A 25,951-nucleotide genomic window follows, 5' to 3' on the forward strand; every position below is an offset into this window, starting at 1 on the left:
ATGCCATATTTTTACATAATGATCTACCATGTAATGACACGTGCTCTTAAATAATTGGGGGACATACTGTAGGGGGGGGGGGGGGGGGGGGGGCATTACGTACTGGGGGTGGGGGAGATCTAGATCCCGAATCAGCTCGAAAATTTAGCTCTTTTGTGGCTACTCCTCGATATAACTTATTCGAAACTGCTATCCGTCATTCACGTACTGAAATCCGTTTTCAGAACTCGCGTTTTCAAATTTTCATGTTTTCATTTCGCGATGCTTGTTTTCCGGTTGTTAGTTGCAATCGATTTTTTTCTCATCCAGGAAAAAAGGGTATTGATTGTAATTGTGTTTAAATAGCGGTTTAAGTACGCTTATTTCGGATCTATTCCGCAAATTCTTTACGCTTATTTTGAACCTTTTCCGTAAATTTACACGATTTTCTTGGGCTTAGCCATAGGACTTCTCCGTGACACACACAATAAATCATGTGAAAACCAAGTATCTCGAACACTTTATCTCAAAACCAAGTGTGTCCATTTATCAATCAAGTTTTGAAGTTTGTTTCCAAGTTTTTGCTATGATTCTCATTGAAGATCATTTGTTCAATCATCCCTTACTCGTGTGTGCGTTCGGGCCTCTAATAGCTGACCTCTACTTGGGAGTGGAGTTAAACTTCCCCTCTCCCTCCTCCACCACGATCACCTCCGCAGGTGTAATATTCATCTGCGGGGTACTCACTTCTCCTGTCTCACCCTCCACCTCCGTGCTCTCTACAGCCGGATTATTCGGAGGCAACAACACCTATTCAACAAACAAACCAATATATATTCTAATTTACAAAACAATTGCTTCCTATCTCGAATCTTATATACCCACTATTTCGAATCCTGTACAAGACCGCGATTTGAATCGCAACGAGGACAGCGAACAAAGTCCTCGTTTATTCGGTTCATACAACTCATGGCCTGACTAATTCTGCCTCATAGGCAGCTGCATCACCTCGTAAATCTGCTAATTTGGAACACAAAGCCACTTCTTCAAGCGATAAAAAAATTTTTTACAACTTTTCAATTTTATGAGCCAACTGAAAGAAAAATTGGGGAAGTTTTTGGCGGTGAAAAATAAATTTTTGGGCTCAACATACAAAACTCATACAAAATACAGAAAAAAACAGGACAACTGACACCGTTTGCTTTTTCGAAAGAGAATTGCTTAGTTTTTTGCATCACATTTTTGCAACTCTGTCGGATGCCGTCAGTAAGGAATGTTTTTTTTGCCGTAACCCATCATATGGGCAATTGTTCGTGAAGATCATTTGTTAATAGTTTTTAGTGACTTTGCTAAACATGTATCATTGTTGTTGTGTTCAGTGAATTTACTTTCATCCATTTAGTCAACTGTGGAGCAATTTAAGTTCAAAATTTGATAGTTTGGGTCGCAGAACAAAAGCTTGGAATGTCAATTCGCTCATTTTGCTACCCATTAGATTATTTTTCTGTCATCGTTGTTGAATGAAAACGAAATGTTGAAATAAATAAATCGAGAGCGTGATCTATGTATGGGATCTAAAACCCCAAGAATTTTTGATAGTTTGCCTAGGAAAAAAACAATAGGTTTTAATATGGAAATTTGCTAATTTTGCGAATATCTAATTTCAAAAAGAGGTATTTTTTATCGGATCAAAGAGTTATTCAAATCAATCTAAACGCATAGTCAGTGATCTTCTATGTATGGGGAGTCGACAACGCCAAGAATGTTGTGTGTAGCTTGTGTAGGAAAAAAGAGGATGTCTGGAGCCTGGATTGACGTTGACAAAAACCAGTCTGTGTGCTGGGTCAGGTATGTAGATAAACAGTAAAAAAGTGCGGGTGAAAAATGTTAAACAATTGGCCGAAAGCCGCATTAGTCAAAGCCAATAATACTAAATTATTAATTTGAAAAGTCAATGTAATGAAGCTGATGTCCAGTTAGCAGAAATTCGCCAAAAATAAAATTGCGGTGAAAAGAGGTAAAAAATTTCAACGCAAAGCGCCAGCATCTTTCAGCGGTTAATGCGTTGAAAGGGGTAAATTTTTGTAAGACTTGCAATTCTTAGCGGTTAATTTGTTTTGAGCGCATTCTTCTGGTAGCAGTGAATTTCCTTAAACCTCTACCAGGAGAATGCGATGAAAAATTCAACTCTAAGAATCGCGATTCTTAAAAAAATTCAACGCTATTTTAGACCATACGAAAATCAATTATAATAAAGCACTAAAAATGGTTTTCAAGAGTACAACCAGGAGAGTTAAGCCAAAAATTGAGAAAAGCAGCAAAAAAAGCGGTCTCATAATTTGAAAAAAAAAACAATAGCTATAAACTGGAGATTAGATACTCTTTAAGTGTAACCGAAAGACAATGAAAGGTCTCCAAACAGGAGAATTTTTGTGAAGATATTGTTTTCTGACTACTTTATTTTTAAAACGAATAACGATTTGTTACTAATTGAAGATTTGACATATTTTCAAGTGTGTTTGATTAGAAGATCAGGAAGGCTGTGACACCTATAATTGCTGAGACTAAGTAACAAGACCAGCACGTAAAAAGAAGCAAAACCCGTGAATTAGATCTTTTCAACACATAAAGTAAAACATGTTAAATACACTTATAACTAAAAATTTTCAAAAGATCTTTTAAAAAATTATTTAAAAAACAAGTGAAATGGGCAAATTAAAAAACAATCAGTGTTGTTTTTTTTAAAACAAGTGGTTGCAAATTTTTTAAAAACAATAGATATAAACTCAAGCTACTAAATAGCTTCATTACCCCCTCATCTGTGTGCCAAGATAAACAGTAAATAATGGCAGTAATTGATAGGACAAGAAAAAAAATAAAATCATCATTACTCATAAAATTGGCCCTTGTTTTTAATACAGGTTGCGTCAATGACCTAAAAAACGTCTGATACGAATTAAAACCGTTAAATAACTTCATTTATGTCTCATTATAGCTTTCTTGTGCCAATGATACGTATCACTAATGAGACTAAGAAAAAAAACGACAAAAAACTACAAATTTTTTCACATAAACCATTAGATGCACTTTGATTGATTTATTTTAAAAGTTGTACAATGAATGCAAATGTGCCGTATTTTAATTACGAGCTGGTCGAACAAATATTACAGAAACAGAAGTCTAATTGAGTAAAAAAAGACAGTTATCTCTCAAAATTTGTACGCCGATGTTTTTTTTCACTCCAAAATAAAATCAAATAGGAAATTTTTCACGGTTTGAAACTATTCATTTTCATTCATTTTGGAATTCTAGTATGACTGTGAATGCTACTTTGGTTTGACTTCTCACTGACATTTGAAGAAGGCGAGAAAAGTGTGAACAGATTTTAAGAAATACAGCAACCTAAAGAATTCAATATTATTGAGTTAAAAGCAATCCAAGGTGAGACTTAGTCGCGCTATTGCCCCGTCGCTTCTAATCTTATAGCATAAAAATATTTCTCGGTTATCACCACTAGAAAAACTGTAATTCATATATTAAACGTTTTTTTATCTTGCTCAACAGTTTTCACTATCAAATCTGATGTACTGTAAGTTGCAAGTGTTTTGGCACAGGACCAATGTGTTGATCAGTTGTCATACATTCTTCACAACCTCATAATCAATTTTAGTGTTGCCGGTGGTTTTCGAGAAATCAACAGAATGGTCTACTATCGAAGTACCTGGTGTATCTTTGATTGACTCAATAGTCCTTTACTTTTTTTGGTCGGATATGAAACTAGAGAACCATCGGAGCTTAGCTCGTTGTTGTTGTGGTCTTAGGGGCAAGTCTTATGAGAAAATAAGAACTGGCTGTTGATTTGCGACAGTTGTTCTTGTTTTTAGGGAGACAATTGTTTTTAATTACGCCAAGGAGAAAACTGCCAATTTTCACTGTCGGACTGTTACTGAATGCTCTGAACGGCAGGCAGTAAATTGTGATGTTAATCCACTTAATATGCTACTGAATAAAATTCAATAGCTATTTTTTGCTTTTCTGATCAAAAAGCAATGCTTAAAAAAGTAAAGCCCGGGTCGAGGTTTGGCGGTGAATTTTTGCAACAAATGCGGTGAAATGCGGTGAAAAAAAAATTTCACCGCGTATTTCTTACATCTTTTTGCGGTGAATGCGGTGAATTGTGGTGAACTATTTATTTTCACCGCGTTCTCAGTATTCTTACAGAAAAGATTCGTCCCCACAGGGGTTCGAGCCCCTGACCTCCTGCATTACTTCCACTACTTAGTCCACTGCGCCAACTGTCACGGTTATCTTGCAAATTTCTTGTGAATTTAAGTCAGATTTAGTAAACTTTGGAAATCATATGCGGTGAATTTTTGTAAGAAATGCGGTGAATTTCGCGGTGAATTTTTGTAAGAAATGCAGTGAAATGTGGTGAATTATTTTTTTCACCGCATTCACCGCTTTCACCGCATTTCTTACATTATTTTGCCACATAAGTCGATGCGGTGAATTTTTGTAAGAAATGCGGTGAATTTTGTGGTGACTTTTTGTAAGAAATGCGGTGAAATGCGGTGAAATATTTATTTTCACCTTATTCACCGCAATCACCGCATTTCTTAAAAAAATTCACCGTATCCACCGCATTTCTTACAAAAATTCACCCAAAAACCTCGACCCGGGAGTGAAATAAATATGAAAAATTTGAGAATGAAAAGAATAATTGAATAACAGACGTTCGAGAACTTAGAGCTCAACCAAAGAAGTCAAATTGATAAATGAATACCAAATACATAAATACAAGTTGTGTTTTAGAGCGTGATAGTCTCAAGATTAAACGGCAAAAACCCAAAGAGCAAAATCTAACCTGGAACTCTGCTTAGAGACTAAATCATAATCGACTAACGTCTGGCGAATTGCTCTCAAACGACAGGCGAGCGGTTGGCTTCGTCATTAGCTAGCCACGGGGAGGGGGTGGACCGGGGCTGATTGGGCGGGGGGGGGGGGGGGGGCAACACTGGGTTGGGGTGGGGGCAACAGCGCGGTGGGGGGTGGAGGAAATAGTGGGGATGGGGGTTAACAGGAGGGGTCTGAACCTCTAAGAACCGCCCTTCACACCATAGGTATAAGTTTAAGTCTCCAAAACAGTTTGAGCTGAAACAGAGCTGAAAGGCTCTAAGAGCACTTAATGCCCGCTGGGCGCTACCTGTTTATCCCATTTTTGAGGACAAAAAGTCAAAAGCGTCAGACGATAAATCGGTCAAGCAAAAAATTGCATAAAAATACCGACAGGGCTAATATAATTGCTACAAACTTCGTTTGAGAGCAATTAAACATATATGCTTTTACACTTCCCTTTCAAGAAATCAGAATTTAACTTAATTTTTTTACGGAGAATGAACATATGGAAAAACTGTAAGATAAACAGAAAAACCATGAAATTTTGAAATTATTGTTGGCTATCATGACTAGTAATAAGTTGTCGAATGGCTTATAACTTGCTTGTCATGTCCGTTCAAGGATAGAACAGTTTTATGTGCTCGAATTAATTACTGTCCAATTTTTGTTTCACCGAACTGACCTTTTTCTCAGTGTCAAGTAACGTAACATAGGAGGAATGCGCCGACTAGATGGCAAGCATCCTGCATTACCTTAAATATAGATTCCAGTAGCTCTGTTTTTTTAAAAAAAAACTGAATGAATGGTCTCAAAATTTCCTCAACTTTTAATTTGTGTTTTTTATTAGGTTAAATTTGAGACTACAGAGAAATCCAAGCTATGCGCATCAATTTAATATTCAAATTGATATGGGGTGCGAATATATTCAAAACAATATTTTGTATTGCTGACGAGGCGTATCCTGTACAAAGTGCAAAAAAGCTCCGATTTTCCCAAAAAATTTCTTTCTTGGAAAAGGTGTGAATATAAAACCGTCAGATTGCCGGAAACTAGCTGCCGTTGACAAACATCGGGATTGAAAGAGAAAAAGAAGAGATGGAAATTGACAAATTGTTTTTCGTAAATTTCAAAAGTTGTGCTAATTCAGTGTGCAGTTTCAGTTAGATTCTAAACCTATGCTTACTTCAGCTTAAAAACTGAAGATTATTAAGCTTAATACCAATGTCAGTTATCAATCGCTCTAATGAACTTTGATAGCTTGATGCATTATGACTTAACGACAGAGTTTTATGGGTTTATCCCGTTTCTTTTGATTTTGCTGTTTTCACCTTGACAGTATTCACTACATTGCATAATTCAATGCGTGAAAGAGATTAAAATCCATTCAGTTGAAACAGTGAGTGAGTTCAGTGAGATGTGAAACGTGAAAATTGTGACTTATGTAAAACGAAAAACTTGATCAAAAGGTAAAGCGAATTAAAACATAGCAGGAGAAGCCCTGACAAAATTTTCAAAATTTTTTTTTTGACTAAACAAAAAACTACACCTAGAACGGACTCTGAAAAAAATCAGATAAAAAAATAAAAAGAAAACAGAAAATCAATGTCAAAATGCCGCATGTGAACAAAAAAAACCTCTAGCGAGAAATGGAAATTTGGTTCTGACAAAAAACTAGGCCTAGAATGAACGATGAATTGGGAAAACCACGATTGGGAAAACCATTTAGAAAAAAATTCAATCCAAAAAATCGAAAACCGTAAAAATCAATGTGAAATTGCCGCATGTGAACAAAAAACCACTAGCGAGGAAGTGAATTTTTGTTCAAACACCGTTTTCTCGCTCTATTTTAAAATTAGAGCAAAAAATTTTACTTCGCAAAACCACTCGTTTTTTGTTCCAATTCCTGTTTCGGCGTGACCAAAAGCACTACTCCAATTTGACTTCAAAAATCATGAAAATGTGTGAACAGATCAAAAAAAGACAGCGCCCCAATACAATTCAAATTCTTTGAATTGTAAAAAGGAGAGCGCCTAAATAATAGCCGTTTGAGAGGCTGACGGCGGCTATTAAAAAGATATATTTTTTGCATATAGTCGCCTCAGTGGTTCCAATTTGTAGGCTGACATTTTTGTCCAGCGGGTCTTGAACAGGAGCAGCCTTGACAGCATCGAGAGATCCTTCGTTGCCACTCGCGACAGCAGCTCCTGACCACTCTTTGTTGATCAGATTCAACCTGGACTCATTCTTAAGCATACTGCCTCCTCCAGTCACTCCAGTCTTTCCAGTCCAGCGGGTAGTCGCGTCACCTCAAATTTAAATGTATAAATTAGTTTCTCAGATAAACGTGCAAGACTTGAGATTCTGACTTCCCTCGTACACGATCTAGAATATTTCTTTGAACTTAAGAAACGTTTACCACAGGCTGATACTTCTGTTTTATGTTTGCGTACTTGAAGTTCATATCAAATGGTGATCAATCTATGCAAAACATGCCGATGCCTGATTTCATAAGAGTTTTGGGCGCGTGCCGCAGGCAAATCTGACCAAAATTAACTCCCCCCACCTGGAATTATTAGATCTTTTCATAAATTCTAGGTCTAGACTAGGGTATTTTCCTTTTTACTCCGACCCACTTTAGTGGGGGGAACTATGTACTCAAACGGGTGTTTTTGTTCAGTTAATTTTGGCCGATCGAGATATATATATATATATATATATATATATATATATATATATATAAAATAATAATAATAATAATAATAATAATAATAATAATAATAATAATAATAATAATAATAATAATAATAATAATAATAATAATAATAATAATAATAATAATAATTTAGAGTTCTGTGAGTGGTATCATTAGAAAGCCTGTCCAGCGTAGAATAAATAACAAAAAAGATTTTTTCGAGATTTATTCAAGGTTTTCGAGAGTTATCGAGATTTTTAACATAGTGAACATTTGACTGATTTTCGTTTTTATTGTTCACATTTTTCGTAGTTTTACGCATTGTTTGACCATTTTGCTAAAAATAAATTACAAAAGATAACGATGGTTTTGTTGGTTTTATCTCTAAAACCAAAAGAGTGCTTTGAACTGTTTGATGCAATTTTTTGGCTAATATCTTTCCCACAATTCAGCCTTTTTTTGTCCTTTTGTCTCATTTACCGGACTAACACTCCTAAAAACTGCTGACACAGACTTCGTTGACTCCAAAGAAAACTAGTTTTACTTGTTGATCCTTTCCGAGTGTTCTTGAAAAAAAGTTTTGCCGGTTTTTTGCTAATTTAAATTGATAGTTATCAAAAATACATTACTTGTTATTTATTTACTTTGTCAAATAATTTTTATTCATACTTGGAACAATTATGTATTATGTGTTCCTAATCGACGAGCAGACATAGCAAAGCTAGCTTTAGTCTAATCGTCGTTTTTACAGATCAATTCAACGCAAACTTTACAATTGTCAGGTCTAATTGACTTCCCAAAAAGTTTCAAGGAAACATATCAAGTTGTTTAAGACGAAATCTTATGGACTTTTTGATTTTTAAAGATAGTTATTTTCAAAATAAACAATGGAATTTTGAGCTTTACCACTTTTTTTTGTTTTTTGGCGGTTTTTAGCTAGATGTCAGCCAAGACAAATTAGCTCGTATTTTTGGCAGGTATTTTCATGGATTTTACTATTGCGTTTTTGCGTTTTCATTTATGGTTTTTCAGACATTTTTCTACAATTTGGGCATTTTTCCATAAAATATTTTTAATTTATTGGCTTTTTGTCAAATTAATCAAATCCTTAAAAATTGGAACAACTACGTGTTTCTAATAAACAAACCGCATTAGAAAAACTGGTTTTGTTGCAATCATTGTTTCTTAAATTCCAAAAAATTAGGTCCAATTAGTTTCTTAGGAAGTCTCAAGGAAACCTATTTAAATTTTTAGTTAAAAGCTTATGACTGTTTTCACTTTGGAAAATACATATTTTAAAATTAAAAAATGAAATTTTGAACTCTGCGGTTTCTCTTTTTTTTGGCCCACCTGAAGCTTAGGTTCAGCAAATACAAGTCGCATCGGTTCTCTAATGAATTGAAATTTAGTGTTTAATTCAGTTTTGCATTTTAAGGAATGGTTTTTGTTTTTTTGCTTCGATACTGCGAGTTTTCATATTTTTTTTTGTTTTTGGAGTTTTTTTCCATCAATGAGGTTTGTTTTCTAGTCTTGCCACATTTTTGAGAAGTCAGATATCAAAATCTTTCAATGATTAGATGACGGTTTTAACTGCTTTGAGCTTAGCAAAAGTTAATTGATATCTTCATTTTTGTTCTTCTTTGTCGTTTGTCTTTAGTCGTTTGACTTGTTCTGGATAACTGTTGGTCTCAGCTTCTTCCTGGTAAGATCAAAGGAACCTCTGCATTGATTTTAGCTGATAGCTAAAAATTTTTGTGACCTGATTTTTTTGATGTTCAAAGAATGCGCTTTTGATTTCTGTGGATTAGATTATGATTTTAACGTCTTCGACGCCTTTTTGTTGCAGCTAATACTGGAATTTTTTAACCTGTATTTGTACTTTTTCTTTTTAAAGAAGTGCGACATAATCTGGGTAAAAACAGGTCTCAAAGTACTCATATTGCAGTATGAATGAACAAAAATCTGTTTAAGAACTTCAATTAACATCAAATGATTTTCATTTTTGGAAATTATCTTTTTTTAAGAAAACTTGAACTTGAACATGTTCTTTTCTTTTTCGTTTCTGTTCTTTCTTGTATACGTGTTAACGGGTCTCATCAAGGACTGTCCAAACGTATTTTCTACTGCAAAAATAGTTTGCTTAGTTTTGCTTTTATTTGGCACGGTTTTGACTTTGTTATTATGTACTTTATTTTAAAAAGACATTGAGTTTTGCATGCTAAAGTTTGTTATTTGACTTTTTTTGTCTTGTATCGTGTCCTTAAAATAGCAGGCTGTCCACATCGTCCCACTAAAGTGGCGTTATTTTTTTACGAATTGATTTGAATTGGAAGCATTTTTTTTTCAGACACCAATTTTTTTTATTTATATCAGAAATTTTTTGAAATTTTTCTGTCTTTTCATCGTTTGGTAGACAATTAAGCCAAAATTGTGTTTTAGCCGGGTCGGGACATTATATGCGGAAGCACAATACTAAGCCTCTGTTTCTGTTTAAAGTGCCTATAAAAAATCACAAAGTGAAGTTGTCAATTTTAAGTTCACTCGAAGATAAAATTCCATAGTGACTTGCTTGAACTATTTTTCGTTCAAAACTAGTTAGATATGGAAAAATGGTAGAACCATTTGGTAATATCAGTCGAAAATTAGTGCAAAAATGTTTTTCATTTCAGTACGGACTCAGTGAACTGAAACTTGGAACAACTTGATATGAAACATACTAAATCTTGTTAATACTTGCCATGACCATGACATGGTACTAACCATGAAGTTATCAAAACTTACAAAAACTTGCAAGATTTTTGCATGGCTGTTAAGAGATCAGATCTTGGCAAGATAACCAAAAAAATTAACCATGACATGGCAAGATATACCAAAATATAACAATTGAAAAGCGCCATTAAACAAGATTTAGACCGAATTCATGTGATTAAGCGAAAATTGTCACGATTTATTGAAAATTATAGAATATTATCAAGATTTATCAAGAATATTTGGAAAATTAAGTTACCGTTAGTTTTTTCCAACAATTGAGCTTAATTACAAGGTATCGTTCAGTTCTCCGAAGACTTTTATTTTTTTTCTGAGGACGAGATACGTCGAGCAGCAATCAGAAAAGATAGCAAGTGTTATCAAGATTTGTCAAGATATTGTCAAGCGCTGTCAAGACGTTTTCTTAGTCTATCTTGATAAGCTCTTACCTATATCTTATCAAGATTCACCTTGAAATGTTGGTATCTCAAGATCTTGGCAAGATGTTTCAAGCTTTGCAAATAGTGTCAAGATCATGCATGTCGTATCAGGGTTACCAAGTTTCAGTTCACTGGGGAGTTAATTGTTTAACCCGTGAAGAAAAAAACACAAAATACATTTAGTGGACTAACAGATGTTCAAAATGAAGAAATATATCACAAGATTTATTTATTTAAAAACTCAAAAATGTAACAATGAGCAAATTGTGTGTTCCCATGGGTGGCACATTGCGTGAAAAACTGGTAATAAGTTTTGTTCATCCGGCAAAATGTGATCATAACAACCAACTCGCTGAAACACACACACACAAAAATTTGTAGTAATTCGAAGTAATTGAGCAACCGCTCAACTGAGCCAAAAAAAGCATTCAACAGACAGCGCAGCAAAAAAATTCAAATTTTTTGAATGTGAATGACACACAAAAATCAAGAGAATATCAACAATAGCCTGCTATTGCAGCTTTTAATTTAGAAAGATTCTTCAGAAGTTTTTTTGCTCAACTTCTGAATGCTCAACAGTTTACTTAAGTAACTACTGCAATTTCCCTCCAGACAGTTGAGTTGGTTGAATAAATTACTATTCTGGTGCTTGATTACTATTCAGATTAATTATCCACCCAGGAACCGTTTTCTGATATATGTCGTCTGTTTTTTTTCCATTTCATAAATGATCTGTACTCTCTTATCTTTCTCTCAGTGGAATGAATGTTCCTTCAAGCTCTTACTGCAAAAAACATAAAGTGCTTAAATAAACAAATTAACTGGTGAATAAAAATTTATTATTTTCGACAAAATTTTGACCACTCCGCTGATCTTCTCACTAAGGATCGTATCCTGCCAGCCGAATTGCTTTTCTCAAAAGTTAGCTTAATCAAGCTACAAACAGATATAAGACCCTGGGAAACATCAGAAAATTTTAAACTGTTTACTAGTCGCCAAAACGCTAGACATAACAAGAGAAGAAATCAAATTATAATAAAAAAGAAAACGAAGTGGAGTAACAAATCTTTGATCTTGGAGAGCGTCCAAAATTGGAACAAATTGCCCTCTTTAATAAGAACTTCTAACAGTAAATCTTGCTTAAAAAAATTTTAACCGAGTTTTTGCTCGATCAGCACAAGAAAGTATCCGTTAATAAAAAAATAGGAGCCTTCAAAGCCTATTTTTACCTATGAGAACGAACAGCCACAATTTTAAGATTATTATATTAAAAATTACTAATTAATTTTTTAAACATTTGAAAGCATGTAGATATCTAATCTAAGGATTGTAATCTGAATAACTTACATGTTTCAATAAGAAAAGTTCTAAAAAATAGTGAGTGAAGTTTGACTAACAATGCAAACATAACCGACTAACGTCGGGCGAGTTGCTCTCAAACGACCGGCGAGCGGTTGGCTTCGTCAGTAGCTAGCCACGGGGGGGGGGGGGTGCACCTGGGGCTGATGTGGGGCAACACTGGGTTGGGGGGGGGCAACAGTGCGGTGGGGGGTGGAGGCAATAGTGGGGGGGGGGGTCAACGGGGGGGGGGGGTTTCTCAACCTCTAAGAACCGCCCTTCACACCATAAGTATAATTATAGGTCTTCAAAGCAGTATGAGCTGAAACAGAGCTGAAAAGCTCTAAGAGCACTTAATGCCCGCTGGGCGCTACCTGTTTATCCCGTTTTTGAGGACGAAAAGTCATAAGCGTCAGACGAAAAATCGGTCAAGCGAAAAATCGCCTAAAAAGACTTACAGTACTAATATAATTGCTACAAACTTTTTTTGAGAGCAATTAATAAACAAAACATAGCCGACAGATTGCCGGAAAACAGTAGCCGTTGACGCGCTAGACGCACATCGGGGTTGAAACGGAAAAAGAAAAGAGAAGAGATAGAAATTGACATTTTTTTCTTTACTTTCAAAAAATGTTTTAATTTAGTGTGCGGTTTCAGTTAGGTTATATACCTATACCTACTTCAGCTTCTAAGTTGAAGGGTATTAAGCTTAATACTAATATCAGTTAGCAGTCGCTATAATGAACTTTGATAACCTAATTCAATAAAACTTATTGACCGCGCTTTATTGGTTTATCGCGTTGTTTTTGACAATAAGCGCATTCACTAAATTCCCTAATTCAATACTTGAAAGAATTTAAAATCCATTTAGTTGAAACAGTGAATGAAGTAAGTCAGAAGTCAAACGTGAAAGGCTTGACTTATGTAAAACGAAAAACGCGATCAAAAAGTAAAAGGGTATAAAAAAACAGCCCGAAAATTCCTGATGTACAATTCAGATAATTCTTACTGACTTGACAAAAAACTGAACCTCGAACGGATTGAAATTATTTCTAAAATTTATCAGCTCAAAAAAATTTAAAAAAGAAAACAGAAAATCTATGCCAATATGCCGCATATGGACAAAAAATCACCAGCGAGAAATGAAAACTTGGTTCAAAAAAAACAAACTAGGTCTAAAATGAAATATGAATGAATTGGAAAAACCGTTTAGAGAAAAAAACAGTAAAAATTAAAGTGATTTTGCCGCATGCGAACAAAAAAATCACTAGCGAGAAAACGATTTTTTGTTCAAACACTGCTTTCTCACTCTACTTTTAATTTAGAGCGAGAAAAATCTACGCCGCAAGAGCACTCAATTTTTTGCTTCACTTTCTGTTTCAGCGTGACCAAAATCACTACTCCAATATGATTTCAAAAGTCATGAAAATGTGTGAACAGATTGTAAAAGAAAATAGCCGGAAGAAGTCCGGAAACCACTCGAAGTGGAAATCTATTTAACTGCAATCCAACTACTCATCAGACAAAACGTGCCTCCACTAATTTATGATTATCTTCAAGCAAAACCATAAAACAAAAAAGTAAAAACAATAAAATCAAATCCTTTGAAATATGATAAAAAAATCTGATCAAATTTTGTTTTAAATTGAGATTCCGAAATAAATATTTCTGCCAAATTTACCTCATCAGAACAACTAGTGCTTACTAAAACTACTTATGTGATTTATTTAAAGACACTCGAAGCCAAAATATTTGAAAAAGCTCTTAAAAATGACGTGCACTAAAAAACTGGAAAAAGTTAATAAAAAAAGCATATAAATTCAAAGAAAAGTTCTTTTCAGCTAAAAGGGTATCCAGATGCTCGCAAAACATTAGGCGAGTCGTAATGGCTTTAAAAACTTGTGTAAAAAACAGAAAAAAAAAGAAAAACTAAAAAATATTAAGAAAATCAGTTCCGATTTTTAACATTTTTTAACAAATAAATGTCAAATAAATAACAAATAAATTTTAACAAATAAATATTAACAAAAAAAATGATTCATATCCAGAAAACTGTAAGCAATTGTTGTCATAAATTTGCACAAGTAGAAAAGTCTTTTCAATACGCATTTGAGCCAGCAAAACAAAACAATCGTAAAAAAACGCAAAAATTACCCATAAATCAGCAATATACATAAAAACAGCGGCATGAAAAAAACCACTCTTTTGTCGCTCCTCTCTTCACTTTTGTTCAAAGCCAAAATCACTCCAAATTTTTTCACGTGTTTCATTTCCCGCTTCAAAATTCACTCCAATAAAATTGATTAAAAAGGGACTTCTCCAATACTCCTCTTCGAGTCGTAATAAAAAGGCAGCACCCCAAAACCATTCGAATTCTTTGAATTGTAAAAAAGAGCGCCTAAATAATAGCTGTTTGAGAGGCTGACGGCGGCTATTAATATGCACAAAAAAATTCTATAATTTTTTTAATGGAACCTGTGTACCATGAGTGCAAAAGTTATGCAATAAGCATTGTATCTTTGATCAATTCTTTCATTATCAATTGATTCTGATAAAAAGTTGATTTTTGTGGCAACAATTTGTGCGTGTGTTTACCAAACAACAATTGTGTTACTAAATTGTTACTCTTGTGAATATTTTCAATAACCGAACGTGCTCAAACCATCAACTAAGCAGTCACCGATAACTAGCATCACGTTAGTAATAGTAGTTGCTGACTCTGTGCTCAATTTTTGAAGTCAACGTAAGAATTGATTATCAAAAATGCTGTGTTCGTTTATAAATAGAAGACATGTTTTTGAAAGTATTTACCGCGTTAATTAATTTTCAGTGCTCTTGAATCTGAGCAAAATCATTTTGTTGAAATTCATATCGTGGTGTGACCCGTGGCAATTTACCCCGTTCTCTTTGCCATTACAAGGTATGTCAAAATGAATTTTTTTAGGTGTTTGCTGGAAAGAGTTCACGAAATGGCTTTACAAATGGCTAAATTACATGAGTTTTAATCAAAACTCGTAATTGTGCTTTTGATTTAAAAAAACTCATAATAGCGTAGGATAAAGTAAAGCGCTTTTGCTATATCTAGAATTATTCGGAAGCAACGCATTTGCTGTTTTGAAGAGAGTCAAGCTATTTTACTGTATAAAATTTGCCTCAATTCCTCAAGCAAAAAAAACACGATTGCATTGAGGCAAAGATAATCGTTAATTTGTGCAATTTCCAAGGGCAGCTCCAGCTGAGAGGGCTAATACATCTACACAATGACAGAGGTAATCAAGCGGACTAAGGACCGCACGATGCCTCCCCCAAGCATGAGGGGCAGAGGAAGGGGAGGACCACCACCCGTGGGTGGCAATAGAGGCTCAGAAGTTGGCGGGATGCGGCGACAGACTGTGGCAACTGACAAGAACATTGCGGCTAATGACGTCAGATCTCCAGAATCCAAGGTCAGTTTCTATGATCTGAGGTCAATATACAATTGAATGGGTACAGTATATCATTTTCATTGCTTCCGGCAACTTACTAAGTTTTCATTGGGAATCAAGCATCATCAAACCAACCATCCCCAAATTGAGGTCATTTGATTCAGCAACAGTGGTCACAAAGCCGGGATCAAAAAATATATTAATCGCTTATATCTGAGAATCGAAAGTTTTATTTCAAAAAACCATTAGAAAGTTGAACTCGGTTGCAGATTATTCTTCCGATTTCAGGTGCTACAAGGAGTAACAGTAGTAAGCCATGAAGGCGATACCCTGACACTATCTTTTGACGAAGCATGTGCCTCCGAATTGGTGGGTTGTCTCAATAACGACATCAAAGAAGTGGTGCGTCAGTTTCAAGAGAAGAACCGATTCTCCCCCGAGTTCATTCCAGAGATGGCCGAGATCATTGCCAACTGTGTCCGAGATCTGGTAAAAAACGCAGTCGCTTCGCAAGTCCAGCTCGGCTTCCAGAAGAGCGCATCCAAACAAAGAGAGACCATCCGGAAAAACTTCAAGTCCGCCTTTTTCCAAAGTGTACAGGTAAATGATCCCTTTTACGAGTAGCAAAATTTATTGAGGTAATTTGAACGGGCGAACAAGGTCACTTCTGTCAGTTAAAAACTTATAGGAACATGGAGGAAATTGGCTTAAATTTTTTATGTGATGATTTTTGACAACAAATTTGACATGAACTAAACCATGTCCGTGTAAATGCAACCAAATTTAGCGAAGACATCTCTGAAAAAGACTGAAAGCAATAAATAGTAGCTATCTATGTGCACTTCTATGTTAGTCTATTAATTGGACTAGAGACATGAAAATTGCAATTTAGAAAAGAATTATGAAAAGTCAGATGGTCAGATACGGATGAAGTATAGCTAAATGTACATGAGGTACCTCAATGAATGAACAAAATCGAATCTCGGAGAATTAATTCATTAATTATGACAGTCTCGTACGAGGAATTATAAAACCAAAGTTAATATACGCAATCTATTCGAAATAATATTCTAACACCATTTATTTTTCAGGTTGTTTTCGACACAGAAACAGAAGCAATTATTTCGAAGAAGGTAAAAGACCAGCTCAAAGGATACAGACCTCAGAGCTCACCCCATCACATGCTCAAAGACGTACGTGTACTCACTAAAAAGGTGGAGATGAGCAAGATGTACAATGGCGCCGATCGGCCCAACTCTGCCGAGTTATGATACCGTTGCGCAACACCTCACACTTGTTACGTCATCAGTTTAGAGAGATAACTTTGTAGTTTATTTCGTTGATTTTTGCATACATGTACTATATCATATAATTTCTTGCATAATTACTGTCTCCGCAAAAATATGCCTACTATATTTCAGAACCCATCCAGATATAAAAGTAGTTTAATACAACCAACTTTTTTGCCTTATCTTTTCAAGCAGTTCACCTACAGGCGTATGCTTAGAAGGCGACCTTTAGTGGGGTATTTTCTTAGTCAACATTGACAGATCATTATATTGTTTGATTCAGAACGTTTTTTTTTTGGTGAAGAACGACAATTGGAGAAATCCTTGATTTCTTCAATCATTCTTGACTTATCGAATTTTAGAACTCTTCGACAATTTGGCTATTATGGCTTGAGCTTTGAAAAATGGATATGAATAACTAGTTCTGAAGCAGTTGCTCTTGTTGAGACTAAGAAGTTAGGTTTTGGAGTTGCGATGAAACAGATGATACAAATCATCCGACAAGGATCTCACTAATAAACATGCCCGGCAGATTGCCGGAAAATAGCCTCTGTTGATTCCAATAAGCATGATTGGGATTGAACGAATAGACGATATTGAAAAAAAAAAGATTTTTATACAAAAACATTTTTAACTCCGATTTATTTTGATGGCATTTTGTAGTTGAACATACTTCTGTCTCTTAGAGAGAGGCTACAGGGGCTACTATCAAAACCAATAAGCATAAGAGATGATAAATAAGACTTATAGGAACAACGTTCAAATAGCGGGCATCTAAAATTGGGCTTTATGGGTTTATCCCGTTTCTATTTCTGACTTCAATTTTTTATTTTACCTCTCTTCATTTTGAATTGCTTTGCTGAGCAACTGATGTTCAAATTCATTTTTAGCAGAATGAGAGAAGAGAGAAACTAGCCTAGAGAAGTCAAAAAGATATCACGCAAAATGTTGAAAAAGCTGCTAAATGAGATAAAGCGAAACAGTTTTTTGTTCGACGAAGTAAAAAACATAGCAGGACAAGTCCTGAAATACAATACAAGGAATTGAATGAAAAACAGGCCTAATGTACCTGACCAGCAGATCATTTGAACAATCCCAGCAAAAAAGATGAATTCTCGAAAGTTGAGAACTTAAAAGAATCAAACTAAAAAAATCAATTATTACTAAAACTCTTGAAGCTTTTAACCTGAAGGCCATTTATGACACAATGCAATATAGTCATTAACTGAAGCAAAAGACTTGAAAGAGATTAATTTGACAGGTACATAATCTCGAAAAAGTGACAAATGCATCGAAAAGAAATGTGAAAAATGCTTCAAATGAAAAGGAAAAATCTAAAGATATTTTTGAAAAATGTGTCTGGAAAAAATGTTCAAATTCGTTTTTTCTCTGTTGAGTCCTGTCTTGTAGCTCATCGGCAACATTTACAAAGTTTCGTTGGCCAATAAAGAGAGTTAAACTCAGGAAAAAAATCAAAAAATTTGAAAATCAAAAAAACTTTTAATTGCAAGCTTTATTTAAAAAATTACTTATATTTGCAATGTAATAAAACAGAAAACTATTTTGTCGCCACTAGAAACTCTGCAATAACATACTAGCAAACTCAATAGAAGCAAACCCCTGGCAACTGAGGAAAAAGACTAAAATTTCAGGAAGTCAAAGAAATATTACAATTTAAAAATCGCTACAAATTGTAATATTAAAAGTTGAAACACATTCCCCAATACCACTTGAAACTATGAAGTAACCTATTATCAAAATCTAAAGGAAATGTTTCGGCTGTTCAGGTTAGAGAAACCTAAAAATTCACAACAATTTACCAAAATTTAAAAAAATTGGCTTATAACATGGCCAATAAAAATTTTGCAGTAAACTATTAGCAAATCCTAGACAAGATTTCTTGCCCCCTGGAGCTGGAAAACTTGAATATTGACAATTATTGTCAGAAAATTGGAAAAAACTTGAAATTTTATCAAAAACATTGGTAAAATTCGTGAAGTTGAAAACCATTCCATTACCACTAGAAACTATACAATAACCAACAATATTGTCACAACAATATTGTGACACCAAGAGCTGAAACAACAAAAATATTCAAAAAACTTGAAAAAATTTTAAAAATTAGAATAAATTACCGTGTTAATGTTTGGTGTAGCAAAACATATAGCTCTTAAAATGGTCATAAAAAGTAATTACTTCTTGCAAAAGACCTTTGCCAACTTTTACAAACCTCAATTTCAGACTGGTCCAAAAAACATCCGAAAAAAAGACGAAAAAATTGCAACATTTTAGTCTCAAAAACTTCTGAAAATGATCTGTTAACCTTGAATTACGGCCTTCCCAGTAGCTTCACCACTCTAAAAGCTTGAAGAACTACTAAACGCGGCTAAGGGCCTCTAATGAAACTTGATGCCCGCTGAGCTCTACCTGTTTATCCTGTTTTGAAAGCTCAAAGTCATAAAAAAAGGTTTGTAAACATCTTACAAAATTTAAAAAAAGACAGAGCACCAATACAATCCAATTCTTGGATTGTAAAAACATAGCAGGACAAGTCGTGACGTACAATTCAAAGAATTTCCATTCAACAAACAAAATATTAGGCTTAGAATGGTCTATGTGTGAACTGGGAAAACCATTTCTAAAAAAATCAGATAAACAAATTTAAAAAAATAAAATAAAAGTCAAAATGCCGTATGTGAACAAAAACCACTAGCGAGAAAGCGAGTTTTTGTTCAAACACCGTTTTCTCATTCTACTTTAAAATTAGAGTGAAAAAATTTCACGCCGCAAAACCACTCGCTTTTCCGCTCCACTTCCTGTTTCGGTGTGACCAAAATCACCGCTCCAATTTGACTTCAAAAATCATGAAAATGTGTGAACAGATCTTAAGAAAAAGACAGCGCCCCAACACAATTCAAATTCTTTGAATTGTAAAAAAAATTGGGAGCGCTATAATAGCCGGCTGAGAAGATGAGGGCGGCTATTAATAAAATAACTAATACTATGCTACTAATAATGATATATTGTCAGTTGATAAGTAGAGATTGTTAAAAGACATTATTGAGACAAAGAAGCGCGAAGAGCCAACTCGACACCACAAAGGCTATTTAATTTTGATGCCTTTTTGCATTCTATGGAGAGTAAAGAGCGCATTCCATGTTTGCATAAGTCTTTTTTAACAAACTCATAATAGTTGTTATCAGTACCCCTCAGATTCTCCCGCCGAAATATTGAGTACAAGTTTACCATTTTTTTCTTTCAAATAATCTTTTCGCATTCGAGACTATGACTGCCATTTTGCGTTCACAAAGTAAGTTTTTTTTGTCACTTGGAGTTGCAGTGTGGGATTAGAGAGTGATTGATATTTGCAATGTTTTGTTGATACCAAGTTACTGTACTGTCGCATTGTACAGTATTTTTTGTCCGGAAAGTAAAACGTGGACTTTTGACTCACCCAAGAGATTTTCAAGGGTCAAGTGACTCAGCTGTTCACACTCGTCATCGTCTAAACAGAATCATTTACACAATACTGGTCTAATTAGAAACGGTAAAAGTAGAGATTTGGGAAATGCTTGCTGGTGGTTGACCAAGTTGAAACTTAGTAAAGGAATTTGTAAAAAAGCTGAGGATCCTCTTTTTGATAAATGTTCACGGTTAATCATATTAGCATCTGATTAATCATTCATTTTTCTTGTAAATGATAAATTGCAATGAAACTTTATTTCTTCGTTTGTTGATTTTCAAAACAACACAGAGGCTCGTTAATGTGGATTTGCACATAAAGTTCCGACCCCGCTCATCCAAATTTTTGGCATAAATGTCTATCAAATGATGAACAGATAGAAAACCCCAAAAATTCAAGTATTTTTCAAAAAAAAAGACGTGTATGAACAAAGATCACCTCCGACGCAAATAACACATTGGTGTAAATAATGCATTAGATTGTTGATGAGATTAGTCATTATTCAGAAAGCAAGTCAAAAAGAACAATAAAATCAAACAACAATAACAACAAATATTAATTACATCCAAAACTTTATGTTCATTTTTTTTAAAAAGCTCACTAACAAGCTCAAAATAGCGTCGGATAAAAGTGAAACTAAACAAAGTAACTTGTATTTCACTAGAAAAGACATGGGACCACTCCATAAGAAGCCCCGGTAACAATTAGACAAAAAAGAAAAACAAAAGGCAGAGAAAAAAATTGGCTTATATTTTTAAAAACAATTAATTTCAAAGAAAGGAAAACCATTAGATGGCAATTCAAAACGTCCAATATGTTTATGATTCCATAAGACTCTATAGAAAGGCGTTTAGACCTGTCAGTAATCAATTTTTTGTGCTGTTACAAAAGGAACAACAGTTAGAGACAAAAAAATTCATTTAAAGATTGCGAGAAAACGCTGTCGAAGCCAAAAAGCCATGTTTGGCCCCTGAAAATATGTTCAAATGAGTCTCTCTTAAACCCAACGAATGCGGTATAGGCTTTCTTTTTAATAAGAATATGTAAAAATTAGACAAAAAATGAAAAAAATGCAAAATTTATTATTATTTTTGTTTTTTTTTCGAAAACAATTATTTTCAAAGTCATAAAAGACGTTAGCTACAAAATGAAAAATTAAATTGTCTCTTCCTTTCGACCAAAGGTAGCGCTTGAGAGCAGTAATTATTCAGATCTTGTCTTAGCCCTCCAAAAAAGACGTTAAAAATAGACAAAAATCAAAAATTAATTTACTTTTTGTTCGAAAAACCCGTGCCGAAGCCAGGAAAATCATAATTAATTCTTTAAAAAACCATTAAATTTTGTACACTTGCATCCTTCCTCAACAAAAAATGTCATATGTGAGTTGTAATTAACGATGCTAAGTAATAAATAGACAAAAAAGGACAAAAATGCAAAGTTAAACAGCTTTAAAAAAGCTTTTCTTTATTTTTGAAAACAATTGTTTTCAAAGTCATGAAAGCCATCAGCTATCTACTCAAATCAAAGTAAAGGCCCATTTCTTTTTTCGTGAAAAGCCAACGAGACTTGTCATTATTCAGGTAATTTCATACGACTAAAAAGACACATTAGAAACGACAGTTAAAGACTATTGTAAAAACTCAATTAAATTCTTCAAGAAAGGGTTGTAGAAGCCGTTAAAACCATGATCTATGCATTTCATAACTATTAAGTGTTCAATTTTCCCCTATTCGGAAAGCCAATCAGGTAATATGTGAACTGTCAATTGAGTGAAAATGTGACAAAACGAGAAAAAAATATGAGAAATTGTCCAATACCTAAAAATAAAAAAAATTGAAATCTAGTTGTATCAAACCCAACAAAATAACTTAACGCTCAAGACCACTAACAAAAAAATTTCTCAAGAAAAAACAGGACCAAGAAGAATTCTTTTTTTATGACGCTTAGCTACATGTTGACCAAACTGAAAGAAAATTAGCGGCGAAGTACAATAATTCATTGTTTTTATAAAAAGCAAACACTTTTAAAATTCGAAACGAGCATAATCTTTCGAGTAAAGAAAATGGATCTATTAATTGAAAACTGTTTAGGAAGCCATTTGGGTCTATCATCAATGAGCGTTGATGTGAATTGTTCTGTTCTTAAATTGACATTAAAATCTCGTTTTTTTTTGAAAAGAGACCGACTGATTACAATCCGAACTATTTTTTCGATTGTAACAGTCCAAGATTGGACTAAAACCTGCCCCGCTTTTGCTGTTTGTCCTATTAGAACACTCATTTGTCGCGAATGCTTTAGATCTAGATAATTTGTTTGTTATTTACAAGATTAACAAAAAATGCTGCGTTTTTGAAAATCATTGAGTAAAATTAGCAAAAAACGGCAAATTTTTGTTCTAGACTACTCTCAATGGAAGTGGAAGTAAAAATAACTCCTTTTGTATTTTACAAGGATTGTGTTTGTTGTTTTTGGGGTGTGTACTTTCGGCAAATTTAATCAAAGTGGATTTAAAAGCTTACTTCCGTCAATTTTTTCTGAAAAAGGCTGAAATTTGAAAAACTTGGCGAAATGCTCAGCCACCTGATGACCTCCGGGCTTCATATTAATTTTTCCTGTTTTTGAGGTTGAAAAACAAAAGCCTGAGACATAATTTTGGTCAACCGAAAAATTGCATGAAAAACACCTGGGCTCCAATACAATTCCATTGACCTATTTAAAATTTGAACTAACAAGCAGAAAAAATTTCGTTGACGGCAAATTTTGGTTCTAGACTACTCTCAATGGAAGTGGAAGTAAAAATAGCTCCTTTTGTATTTTACAAGGATTGTGTTTGTTGTTTTTGGGGTGTGTACTTTCGGCAAATTTAATCAAAGTGGATTTAAAAGCTTACTTCCGTCAATTTTTTCTGAAAAAGGCTGAAATTTGAAAAACTTGGCCAAAATTTTAGCCAGAAAAATTAAATCAAAATAGAGCAATACTTTCTTATTCCTAAAAATAAAATCAACAGTACTATTGTTGACAATTTTTGATAATTTTTAACAAAATTGATGAAATTTTAAGGCAAAATTCCGGAACATGTCAATAAAAACAACGGAAATCCGTCTATTTTTCACAGAACTTCAAACCTCAATAACTCCCTGTAAAAAACGAATTCCAAAAAAAATCTTTTTAATTCCGTATTCTACGCTGGAGGGGCTTTTTAATGATACTACTCACAACTCTGTACAATGAATATATCGATCGGTCAAAATTGTCTGAACAAAAACCCATTTGATTATATAGTTCCCCCCTCAAGAGCGGTCGGAACAATGGGTGACAAGTCCTGTGACTTTTATAAATAGATATTCCCGTTTCTCATTGTGTCTCAAATAAAACAGGGCACTCGGACAGAAAATTATCAATCAGTTTGGCTCAAGATCAAGTTAGAAAGAATTCACAAAATATGTTACCGAATTTATAAAAACCCAGTTGAATATATAGTTCCTACCCCCCTCAAGAGGGGTCGGAACAAAAACTGTTTTATAACACAGGTTTTTTTGATATTTTATTTTTAAAAAAAGACGTATCCATCGGATCAAATCTGGCCTGCCTTAAAAAGTGTCTTTTATCATTCAGGTGGTTCTCTACAGCGCAAATATATATCATAAAAGACGCGATTTAGAGTTTTGAATCGCATTACGTTTTTTCATGTGCTTTTTTGTTGAAAATGAGAGAACAGATTAGTTATCCTCACCGAATACGACATGCAACTTCTCCCCATATTCTTCTCGACTGGAGGAACAGTAGATTCCATTCTTTATTATGTCTTCTCCAAACATTGCTCTCAAGCTGAAATAGATCAAAAGACAGATCCAGCCCGAAACGACAATGAAACCGTTAAAACAATCCAAAGCATAACCGACTCACGTCGGAAGAATTGCTTTCGAAATAGTGGACCTCTAATCTATCGCTGTCGGCGAGGAGGGGATAATCCGCAGGAGGGTGGACTAAGAAGTAAACTAAGCTGCTTCAAATGACGTCATCAGAGATTATTATATATACTGAACGGTAAAGATTACACCAACTAGTTTTACTCAATAAAAATCCATTTTTTTAAGCCAATATCACTCGAACTTAAAATCAAATTTTGAAAACAATTTTTACACCGTTGATCCCCAACACTAATCCTATCATCTACCTATGAAATTCAGATAAAAACGCAACGTTTTCTCACCAGAAATCTCAATGTAAATTTCCCAATGATTAACAACAGTTAAGCTTCAGCCATAGTTTACCAAACCTGAAGCAAATCACGTCTTGTGACAACTTTCTTCTTACTACGAAACTAGTTTTCGAAATGTGATTTTATGTTAAGTTTTTCTTCGTGAAAATTAATTTTGTCATTTCGTGATAACTTAATTTTGCGATAACTTAATTTTGCCATTCAGTATATAACACTTTTAATATTTAACGTGTAAAAAGTGAAAAATCATTCGGCGCACTGTACATTTGACTGTCAGTAGTTAATTGCCGGAAACAGCTTCTTAAAATTGAGAATGAGAAAGAAAATTAGAACATAACCGACTAAACGTCGGAAGAATTTCTCTCGAACGACTAGTGGGAACTCTAATCAATTGCAACCTGCTTCAGTCGGGGGGAGCCTAAATACGACTAAGAAAATTAATAGTGGGCTTCAAATAACCACATTAGAGGTTATCATAAACCACTATTAATATTAAGGGGGGGTCAAACTCTTAAGATTAATAACCTCACTTCAGAACTTGTAATTATATCCTCAAATGAATCGTTCGCATACTTATGGACTATTAAAGCGTACGGCACTAAGCGAAAAGCTCAGCCACCTGATGACCTCCGGGCTTCATATTATTTTTCCTGTTTTTGCGGTTGAAAAACAAAAGCCTGAGACAACATTTTGGTCAACCAAAAAATTGCATGAAAAACACCTGGGCTCCAAAACAATTCCATAGACCTATTTAAAATTTGAACTAACAAGCAGAAAAGATTTCGTTGACACCCCCTGGTTGAAATGCAACTATCAACGTCAAGCTTAGAACTTATTTTTCTGCGCGAAATGGCTTGTGAAATTAAAAGACAATATACAATTGAAAAATATTTCTCCGTTTATAAAACACTGAATCTGATAAAAGGGTTAGTACTCAGTATTGTCATTATTGTAATTTCATAATGAACAATTTCAATCACTCCTAAGTTATTTCATCCAATTCACAATTTGAAATTGGAATATAAAACAACCAAAAAAACGTCGGAAGAAAGAATGGCTCTCGAACGACTAGTGGGAGCTCTCTAATCAATTGCAGCCTGCTTCAGTTGGGAGGGGGGAGGGAGGGAGAGAGAGAGAGCCTAAATGGGACTACGAAGTTCATTAGTGCATTTGAGCTTAATATATATCACTATTAAGATTTGAAAAAAAGTTTCGCCGCACTTTTCCTTTGACTTTTAGGTTTAAATTGCCGCCAAATGAACTCAGCTGCCTGAAATTGTGATTGAGATAAACTTTTAGATCAAGCGAAACGCAAAATGTGAAGGACGTAAAAGTAACCCGAAAAGTCAAAATTGTCAAGCAAAAATTTTGCATTAAAAAAGACACACAAGTTTACAATAATTGCTATTAACTTCGTTCAAGAGCAATTAACAACGCAAAAGGTAAAAAATCTGGGGCG

The 25,951-nt window shown here is 34.3% G+C and overlaps 2 protein-coding genes across 3 annotated transcripts in view; one reads left to right on the top strand and one right to left on the bottom strand.

Annotated features, from left to right (window-relative positions):
- Positions 1-523: 523 nt before the first annotated feature.
- LOC142350315 (thioredoxin domain-containing protein 6-like) overlaps positions 524-25,951 on the bottom strand; it is a 65,619-nt gene continuing 40,191 nt past the window's right edge. Inside the window, exons 6-9 of the mRNA XM_075402144.1 lie at positions 24,004-24,098; positions 20,262-20,312; positions 7,000-7,181; positions 524-789 (exon numbers count right to left, since the gene is read on the bottom strand). Coding sequence (XP_075258259.1) covers positions 640-789; positions 7,000-7,181; positions 20,262-20,312; positions 24,004-24,098 — 478 coding nt within the window. The 3' untranslated portion in view covers positions 524-639. The remainder of the gene's footprint in view (positions 790-6,999; positions 7,182-20,261; positions 20,313-24,003; positions 24,099-25,951) is intronic.
- On the top strand, positions 14,752-16,989 carry LOC142350307 (uncharacterized). 2 transcript variants are annotated; one of them, XM_075402122.1, is made up of 4 exons: positions 14,752-15,013; positions 15,318-15,539; positions 15,807-16,118; positions 16,610-16,989. In XM_075402122.1, exons 2-4 carry the CDS (start codon positions 15,354-15,356, stop codon positions 16,787-16,789), a joined length of 678 nt encoding a protein of 225 aa, XP_075258237.1. In that variant the 5' UTR covers positions 14,752-15,013; positions 15,318-15,353; the 3' UTR covers positions 16,790-16,989. The 2 variants fall into 2 exon arrangements, with proteins under 2 accessions (XP_075258237.1, XP_075258246.1); XM_075402131.1 differs by having other exon boundaries at positions 15,323-15,539.

Source organism: Convolutriloba macropyga, chromosome 1 (genome assembly GCF_964194025.1).
Source record: "Convolutriloba macropyga chromosome 1, txConMacr16.3, whole genome shotgun sequence".
Lineage (NCBI taxonomy): Eukaryota > Metazoa > Xenacoelomorpha > Acoela > Convolutidae > Convolutriloba > Convolutriloba macropyga.